At 33.4% G+C, this 10135-nt stretch overlaps 1 protein-coding gene across 1 annotated transcript; it reads right to left on the reverse strand.

The window, feature by feature from the left end:
• Positions 1 to 551: 551 nt before the first annotated feature.
• LOC127160288 (caspase-6) lies at positions 552 to 6757 on the reverse strand. The gene is made up of 8 exons (XM_051102952.1): positions 6613 to 6757; positions 6323 to 6361; positions 5930 to 5969; positions 5671 to 5820; positions 5325 to 5401; positions 3980 to 4155; positions 3723 to 3870; positions 552 to 3601 (listed from the first exon to the last, which is right to left on the reverse strand). The coding sequence occupies exons 1-8, from the start codon at positions 6641 to 6643 to the stop codon at positions 3360 to 3362; spliced, it is 903 nt and encodes a 300-aa protein (XP_050958909.1). The 5' UTR covers positions 6644 to 6757; the 3' UTR covers positions 552 to 3359.
• Positions 6758 to 10135: the final 3378 nt, after the last annotated feature.

Raw genomic sequence — 10135 nt, forward strand, 5'->3', positions numbered from 1 at the left:
TGAACATAGTGGTCGTCATTTACTCCCGACATCTGAGCCGCTGAAGATGCAGTGGATTACATTTGTTTGTGAAGGGAATGCACTTCCCGATCTACATATATCCATCTATGTTCACGCAAATCATTCATGATCCAGCTTCACCTACAGCAGAAGTGAGTATAAGTTTTTTTTTTTTTTTTTTTTTTTTTTTTTTTTTTTTATAAATCTTTCCTAATAATGTGCTAGTCAGGAAGTTTAGCGGCTAAACACGTTAAATGTGGCTAAAGTAAACAATCTCTCAGAGCAGCAGAGAGGGGCGGGGCGAGCAGAGCTTATTTGCATTTAAAGCAGCCTTGACAAGAATGAGATGATTTTTGCAGAGCTGATTTTGACAAGGTAAAAAGGGTGCTGTTTTACACTAACATTGAGAATTTTTAACCAAAGTATGTTATAGACTTTTCATTAAGACCCTAAAGAATCATATCAACTTGTGGAAAATGGGCATCCGATGACTCCTTTAACAAATTTGCTAAATAACAGACAAGAATGTTTCAGTGAAACTAAACACAGTGTACAATTAATCAGTGTATGTCTTTATTTTAATAGAAGTACATTCTTGCAACACAAAACAACAACAACAACAACAACAACAAAAATCTATATTTCAGTGTATATTGATGAGATTGCTGATTTATTTGCCAAGCATTCTTATTACATACAGTCTACAATTTACTTGAAGCACCCTCTGAGATTAAAAAAAGTTTAACTCAGTTTGACTGTTTGGGAAGACCTGTACTATAAACCTGGATTTGCTATATGGGCCATTCTACAGAATCAGAATTGGTGGAAACTGCTGTCCCACAACCAAAAAACATATTTAAAAAGCATTCAAGTATTCAAATCTTTTTAGACGTTTACTAAGGTCCTTTCATTATCTATTGAAACCCACAATAACATTTAGAATATTGGTAGGCTTAATAAATATATATATATATATATATATAAATCATCATTTAGTGGGTACTTGCAATTGGGAGGTGGCTATCCTGAATCTAACCCCTAAATTTCAACTTATTGAAAATATTGACTTTTGCATTTAATTCCATTGATTTTTAAAATTTCTTTGATTTTGTAAAAAGTAAAAGTTAAATATATATATATATATTTTTTTTTAGTACATTGGCGAAGACTGATTTTAACTACACCTCTACATTTATGATCAGGAAATATTTTTATGCGTCCCTTTCTCTCATAAATACAAGGTGGGTAGACAGACCCCATCATTTTGAGGTAAACGTGTTCAAAAGTATGAAAAATCTGTGTGTAACTTTGAAGAATGTCATTACCGAACACCATTTTGGTATAAGCTAAGCACACTTTTTTGGGAGTTATTCCATAACATTTAGTTTTCATATGTGTACCACTGTTCAGAACTGTTCTACCTAACAATGTGCCAATTAGCGTTTGACCGAAACATTAGGTAAAGTTTCTGTAGTGACGTCGTTTTTTTTTTCCGGGGTGTTATCACAGAAAATTGTCTCTACTGTAACAGTCATGAACGAAACATGCCATCATTGTTTCAGTAGTGACAAACGGGAAAACTTAATCCTCATATTTTGGGGAAATAAACAAAATTTTAGTACAGTTATGCAATTTTTTGTGTTTTATTAGTGTTTTAGTATGTAGATTAAAATTTTGTAATGTGATGTGGTCGCTACCAAAACATTACTGTCACTATCAAAAATGTGCGGTCACGACTGGGGATATTTTGTCAAAAAAATTTTTTTATACTGAATTATCAACCAAAATGTTATGATAGTGTTTGGTTCAGTATATATTCAGACTAATGAATCCTTAAGTTTGAAATCAGTATGATCAACTTTTTGCCGTTTAGAAAAATTGGATTCGGAATCCAACAAATCTCATAAATCACACTTGAAATATTGTTAAAATTGTAATTGTTATTAATTTACCTCTAAAAATATTTTAATAAAATAGGAAAAAATATATTTACAAGGAAGATCTAAGCAAAATCTTAATAGGTTAATATAATCCTTCATGTTCAATTTGGGGAGGAGACAAATAATCTAAAACTTTCTGAAAATATCAATATGAGAATTAACTGCACAATTACTAGAAATGTGTACCTTGGATATTATTCAATTTGCATACATACAAAACTTGTGGAAAACCCCAAGACGTTTCCAACTCTGACTTTGAACCAATTATGTAGAATGGCCCACGTAGCAAATACAGAGCTAGTCTTTAATGCAAACGAATGTTGTTTGATTATAGAGTCAAGCAAATGCAGCAAAAGTTTTCATACCCAATTTCCCAATAATCCCATGTTCCAACAGGACAAAAACAGTCACATTAGTAGGGAAAGGAATACCTTATACCAAAAAAACTACCTTAAGTACCTTACCTAAGAGTCTACCTTAGCAAAAAGACTAAGATGTACATCATGAGGCTTGCACCAACATTAAAAGAGCCATACAATAAATTCCACTCTAAGTTAATAGAGCTGAGTAAAGAATGTATAAAGGCATTCAGCTCATATCATATATAAATGCTCTTAGTTTATCTAAACCAGTGCTACATATGATGAAACAACACCAAAAGAGAAGTGGTCAAAAGAGATGCACCATGACCAAAACATTTGATGTTTCAAAAATGTGTAAAAGTGTAGTGTATCTTTGTGGCCGGATCTCTAAGTCACACAACATTTAAGGCAACACACAATTTAAACAAAAACATAATTCCCCATAACAATTCCATAACATACATACTTTCAAAATGTAGTTTGTATGCAAAGCTGGAAGACAAGTAGGTTTGTGCTCTATGTGGAATTTCAAGTTTTTTTTAAACCGTTTAACTGGATCTTCTTGTTTTGTTTCTTCCCCTTTCAAACTAAAATAAAATTCCAACAGCTGTGAAGTTACTCATGCATTCCTCACAGATTAAGAGATATATTACAGCTCTTGATGACAAATCATGATCATGAATGTAGTGTGCATGGTTGACATACATTAAAAATTCTAGAAATTTCAAGTTTCATTGGTCTGTTCTCCCAAGTAGTTTTTCTTGCACTAAAAGCTGGGAATGTCTTTGCCTTGGCCTGCAGGTAATTCAAAGCTTTTTTTGCTTTGCTAGTGTAAACCGCGAAACCTGATATCTTTCGTTTTTAATGAGTAAAAAAAAAGAAACTAAAACTAAAATAGTAATTGCACTTTGTAACGCTGAGCTTGTCTACCCTCCAGGCTAAAACATGCAAACCTGCATAGTTTCCATTTTGAAAACAACATATATATAAGAGCCCAAAATGAAGTCAAATAAAATTATATAATCACTGAATTTTTACCTGCAGTACAGCCCTAACACTAATGTCCCTTCTTAGGCTTGAAAAACAGCTTCTTAGTAAGCATGGACGCAAAGCAAGGCACCTGTTTTTTGCCTATAGCAGATCGATCCTTGGAGTTTTCTACACTGCGGTAGGCGACCTTCCTGTTAACAAGCGTCAGGATATCAGTGAACTCCAGTGTTGACCCGTAACGCCCCAGGACTTCACACAGATCCTGGATGTACCACGAGCCTCTTACCGTCTCACGATGAGAGTAATATCCTTTAAAAGAAGAAGAAAACTGCATGAAGTGACATTACAGGAAAATCAAGAATGTAAACCGCAATTAATCCAGTATGTATAAGTACACCTTTAACAAACCATGGTCAAACAAAGCACTGACCTTCAGCTACTGAGTAGCACATAATGAAATCTGCTCCTGCTGGAAGGGTGCAGAGCGACCCCACATCTACGACCACTTCGTTGTCCATCTGACTGTCCACTGCATCCATTGGTGTCACAGGGTCATCATGTTTGTCACCACGACAAGCCTTATGTTCAAAGAAACACATGCATTTACAAGAGGTGTGAGATATGTATTTATACCGCATTATTGTATATATGCTGCAAAGGACTTTTTGTGGAAGGAGGACAAGTTACCTGCAAGATAAAGATCTTGGGTTTACCTACAAGGCTACGGCATTTATCCCCCTTGAACAAATCAGTGATTTCTTTAATTTCAATCTGCCCATCGTAGGCATAGACGTGACCGTTTTCCCCGTGACTTAAAAAGACACAGACAAAACAGTCTGCATCTACATGGTTAGCAGCAGCAGCTGAAATGAAAGGAAAACTCTGGATTAAACAGAACCTAAACATTATTTAGACCATGATGTGCCATACCGTTATGACCTTCTTCCTCAAGTATAATTTTGAAACGGTGTGATGAATTTCACATTTTCTGAATCTGACTTTAATGTATATTAACCAGTCAAGCACAAAGACTTTTCTGCTCGCCAAGTGTTTTCTATTTGAATACATTTGAAAATGCAAATTATTCTTGTGATTCCAAAGCTGAATTTTCAGCCTCATTAATTAGTGTCGCATGATCCTTCAGAAATCATTCTAAAAATGCTGATTTGCTGCTAAAGAAACATTTATTATTATTATTATTATTATGTTGTAAACAGCTGAGTAGATTTTTTTCAGGTTTCTTTGATGAATAGAAAGTTCAGAAGTACAGCATTTATCTGAAATAGAAATCTTTTGTAACATTAAAAATGTCTGTATCATCACCTTCGATCAATTTAAAGCATCTTCGCTAAATAAGAGTATCAATTTCTGTAATTTCTTATAACATTACAAAAGCTTTTTATTTTAAAAAAATGATGATCTCTGGATCTTCCTATTCATCAAAGAATCAAATATACTTTTGAATACTCAAAAACTGTTTTTTGAACAGCAAATCAGAATATTAAAATAATTTCTGAAGGATTGTGTGACACTGAAAACTGGAGTAATGATGCTGAAATTGTAGCTTTGATCACAGGAATACATTACATTTTAAACTATACTCAAATAGAAAAGTTATTTTAAATAATAAGAATATTTCAAGATTTTACTGTTTTTGCTGTACTTTGGATGAAAAAAATGCAGACTTGGTGAGCAGAAGAGACTTCTTTAAAAAACATCTTACTGTTCAAAAACTTTTGACTGGAAGTGAACATATGTTTTTCAAATTGAAAGAAGAAACCATTTTTGTGGTATTTTTTTTTAGCTCTTTAAACTTTATATAACAATAAAATCAATGTGTAAATATTGTAAAATAATTATAATCACACACAAACAGACATACATACATATGTGATTATATTTATAATAATTATAATGTAAAAATGTAAATAGTGCCAAAAATGCTGCTGATAAGCAGCTGTGTTTAACCTGGAATATTTAAAATTGGCTCCCATTTCTCAAAACAGCATTAAAGAGAAAAATAATGATGCACCTTCTCTGATTATGGACAAAATTTCTTCCCGCTTGTAATCATTATAAGTTTTCACTTCAAAACCCAGCTCTTGAAATCTGAAAATAGATATGAAAATTTACTTAAAATATTAGTTATTGTTCTGTTATTTTAATAATAAGACAAGAAAAGATTTTGTTTGTTTTCAGTTTTTTCATCAACGAACACACTGCAAAACATAGACATGTTTGTTTGGCAAACACAGATCTCAATGACAGTGGTCTTGTGACACTGTTACTCTCTGGTGTGTATATGTATATATATATATATATATATATAAAGCATTTGAGCACTGTAATTATGACTTTTTGATTATTTTGCCAAATACCTTCCAACAAGGTTCTGCTTGTCTGCCTCTGTGCCAGAGCGGATGTTCAACCTGAGCTGCCAGTAAAAATGATCATGGTTAAAGATCAGAGCCATTCCTCTCTTCTTGTGGTTCATCTTATACTCCTCATCAGGATCCGGACTGAACACACTGACAAAGGAGACAAAACATTATATAAATATAAAACAAGAGAAATAGAAATGTATAATGAGAGTTGGTTGAATTCAAAACATGGTTACAATGTATCATAAAGGTTTACCTTCGATTATAGCTATCAGTTTCTGTCATGTTCTCTCTGACTGAAAACAACAACACAAACCATTGAAATTTGATTTGCAAAGAAGAAAATGAAATATGCAAATGTTCAGAGGACCTACTCAAGCTACAAAGATTTAAACCACAGTGAAGATATTGGCCTAACTGTGGTCTAATAGGTGAATTACAAAGAAGACCTGAAGTTCATTGAACATACACTGAGGTCAAGCTTGTATTGTTTGTTGAGCACCTGGTCAGGCTGGATTTCAGTGGCTTTACAAGTTGTCAAGCATAGCGGAGTTAACATAGGCAAATTTTATATTTGCTATACTATACAGATCTCTCTCTCATCTTCAATTTGGGTCACACACGAGTTATAAACTAGATTCAGTTCTACCTGTCTGTCCCGCAGCAGCGCTGTCCTTCTCCACAGTCCCTAAAGACAACAAAACAACATATTCAGTACTTCAATAGCATATGAATTGAGGTATTGAGCTAGACGAGTCCGGTTGTAAATCGTGTTTGATGTGTATGGTCGTGAATACTTGTGACTCATGTTTAGACAAATACCACCTACCTCAGGTGGTGGAATAAGGAAATGAAACCTACAGTGTGTCATAAACAACATTTACTGTCTACAAATGTTTTAGTTGCTTTTCTTACAGAATAACTAGATAAACATCTTACCGGATTCATCGCTCTTGACTTGACTTGCCATCGCTGCTTTTACGGAGTAAATCTGGGCGAACTGGTGGAAGCTTTTAACAACAAACTAACAACAGCAAACACAGATCTGACTAGTCACCAAACGCAACAGTTAACCTATGAAATAGCAAGAAACAGTAACCAATCACAGGCCACTACAACCTTAAACCAATCACAAGTCGGTAAAATGTCAGCCAATCACGGCGGCCTGTCGAGGTCGAACCTTTGGTCGGACTCGGTGAAGTTGAAGTTGGTTACAACTTCCGCGTTGAATTCTTTCTTTTTCTTTCCTTCTTTCCTGTTCTTTCTTTCTTTCTTTCTTTCTTTCTTTCTTTCTTTCTTTCTTTCTTAAAAACTTTCACAACACAACATTCGCAACAGCCTTATGTTATGTTATGTTATATTATATTTATTATATAAATAAATAAAAAATAGGCTAATACAATAACCTCTCTTCATTTATTATCATATCCAATTTTTCTTAAAATATTATTATAAAAATTATCGTCTATAAAACATTTGAATAGGATTTAAAGAGATTTATAATGGGATTTAAATGGATTTAAGGGAGTAAAAAGAAAAAATACAGTTATTGTAATTTGAACTATTCACAAGTAATATATATATATATATATATATATTATTATGGAATGCCATTCAGGAAATAATTATATTTATAATATGAAGTTTGAGTGTATGGAATGAAAGTCTGAATATATGGAATAAAAGTCTGAATGTATGTGAAAGTGTGAATATATGGAAAGAAAGTGCAAATTAAACAATTCTCACTGAATAATGTATAGCTTGCTTTATCCTCATTATCAGAGCAATAGGCTTTTGAATTGTGATTCATTTAAAATGTCATTCCCAGAAATTTTCCAATATTTTGTTGAACTACAAGACTTTTTTTTTTGGCAGCAGCAGCTGGTCATACTCCAAACAACACAAACACACTGTTTTAAAAAAAAAACAACAACAAAAAAAACTAAGTCAACTAAAATATTCCAGTTGTCACTTAAATACTTTTACAGTGCACTTTTTTACAGTGCAGTTTGGAGTCTATATCACATCATCTTGAAGATCATATTTCCATTATTGCAACATTCTTAATGCATCAGATTTCCTTCAATAGCTACAAATTTTGCTCCATAAATTCAGACATTCATCTTATATATTCAGACTTTTATTCTATATATTCAGACTTTGATTCTATATATATTCTGACTTTCATTCCATATATTCAGACATTCATTGTATATATATATTCTGACTTTCATTCAATATATTCAGACTTTCATTTCATATACTCAGATTTTCATTATATTTATATTCAGAGTTTTGTTCCATATACTCAAACTTCATACTATAAATATAATTATTTCCTGAACGGCATGCCATAATATGTATATATGTATTATATATATATATATATATTTTTTTATTTTTTTTTCTCAAAGACTTCAAGGAAAGCCAGGTAACCATGTTCATTAAATAAATCAAAAGATGCACACATTCATTCTTAATTTTGTACTGAAAATGGCCACTGTAATGGAATGAATACTTCCACAAATGTCTTTCTTTACATCTTGATTCATAATTAAAGGCTTGTTCAGACATTAAAAGTATAAATTCTGTCTCATGTTAAGAGAACTCAGCAAAAAAAAGTTTAAAGACATGCAGTTCTGTCATATATAATTTACATTTATGCTTTACAAAACTAAAAAACTCAGTGCTAAAAGACAGGATCTATTGTACTGTTACCAAACAATATGACGTGTGAGAGAAGTATAGTGTATCTTAATAACTTGATCTGTAAAAGTCAATCTTTTCAACATTTAAGGCATAACATGTAATATTCACAGTGTAAACAAATACCATATAATTACATAATTCCGTAATTGCTAAAAGATGCTAATAGCGTGTTTGCATTGATAGATAAGTTTGTTTGTGCTCTAAGATGATTTTCAAGTTTAACTGCTGTTTTAACTTGAGTTTCCTGCTGTGTTTCTTCCCCTTCCAAACTAAAGTTCCCAACAGCCCTGGAGGTACTTATGTACTTATGAAGAGATCATGTTTTAGAGCAGGTGTTTTCAAACCTGTTCTGGAGGCCCCCCTGCCCTGCACATTTTACATGTCTCCCTCATCTAACACACCCAATTCAAATCATCAGCTCATTAGCAAGACCTCATTTGGGTATGTCTAATAAAAGAGACATACAAAATGTACAGGGCAGGGGGCCCTCCAGGACAGGTTTGAAAACCCCCCAATTTAGAGCTATTACAGTTTTTCTTGATTTTCACACAATTCATGAAACAATTCACCATTTTATCACATCTTTTATGTTCATTTTGTGATTCTTGAGGTAATTATGTCTTCTAAATGAGCAAATATTTAAACTTGTCCAAAATGTTGTTTGCAGAAAACACTGAGCAAATTGAAACTTGTAAAATTAGGTGAAATGTGTTAAAAGTTTTGAGAAACATGTCTTTGTTTTGAGAACTCTATGAATGGTTTGGAAAATTGGGCCAACTGAAAATGTATTTACCTTGGCCTGCAGGTAATTCAAAACATTTTTTTCATTGCTACTCTTTGATGCAATGTGGTAAAGCAGTGATTTTCAGACCGGTCCTGCAAGCACCCCTGCCCTGCACATTTTGTATGTCTCCCTCATCTAACACACCTGATTCAACTCATCAGCTCATTAGTAGAAACTGCACAACATGAATTGAATGTGTCTGATAAGGGAGACATACAAAATGTGCAGGGCAGGGGTGCTCGCAGGACCGGTTTGAAAACCCCTGTGGTAAAGTAAACAGTAACCTGAAATACCATTCAACTATTAATGGGTTAATAATGAAACTAAAACTAAAATACTACTCCTAAACCTACCCCTCACACAAAACTTTCTGCTATTTTAGAAAAAAAAAAAATGCAAAACAAACAAACAAAAAAAACAACAACAACAACAACAAAAAAACAAACAAACAAACAAAAAAACATTCTGTATGATTTATAAGCTTGTTTCCTCATGGGGGACCAAAAATGTGCCCACATGTACATGGATTTTAGATATTGCCATATACCTGAACCACACACACACACACACATAAACAAATTAGTATGGGACTCAACATCTATAATAGTCTCGTGTAGCCAGGCCTTCAGACTGACTGCAAAAGGCTTGCGAACTTTGGCCACTTCAAATGGCCAAGGTCCGCCCAAGAGACCATATGACTGACAGGTAAATCAACCAATCACGTTTTGTTCTGCATCATGTTTAGGAGTGTGGAAATGTCCCAACAATAACAGACCAAGCATTAAAGAACGTGACACACGTCTCCCGGAAATCCTAATTTAACCAAATTTAACCAATCCTGAAGAGTTTCAAATTTTGTGTGCCATATGCATTAGATGTTCAGCCAATGGCTGGGACGACTAGTGGTCACTCCACTTTTCAGCCCAAACTTGTAGTCCTTACTTACAAGGCACATAGCAACATTTTAAA

This window comes from Labeo rohita, unplaced genomic scaffold (assembly GCF_022985175.1).
Source record: "Labeo rohita strain BAU-BD-2019 unplaced genomic scaffold, IGBB_LRoh.1.0 scaffold_316, whole genome shotgun sequence".
Classification (NCBI taxonomy): Eukaryota; Metazoa; Chordata; class Actinopteri; order Cypriniformes; family Cyprinidae; genus Labeo; species Labeo rohita.

What these genes read in the sequence shown, in the direction of transcription:
- LOC127160288 (XM_051102952.1), bottom strand. Translation starts at nt 6,643, where the DNA reads ATGGCAAGTCAAGTCAAGAGCGATGAATCCG. An exon ending in CGCTGCTGCGGGACAGACAG is followed by an intron (nt 5,970 to 6,322) that starts GTAGAACTGAAT and finishes TGTTGTTTTCAG; the next exon opens with TCAGAGAGAACATGACAGAA. An exon ending in TTTGTCCATAATCAGAGAAG is followed by an intron (nt 4,156 to 5,324) that starts GTGCATCATTAT and finishes CTTTCATTTCAG; the next exon opens with CTGCTGCTGCTAACCATGTA.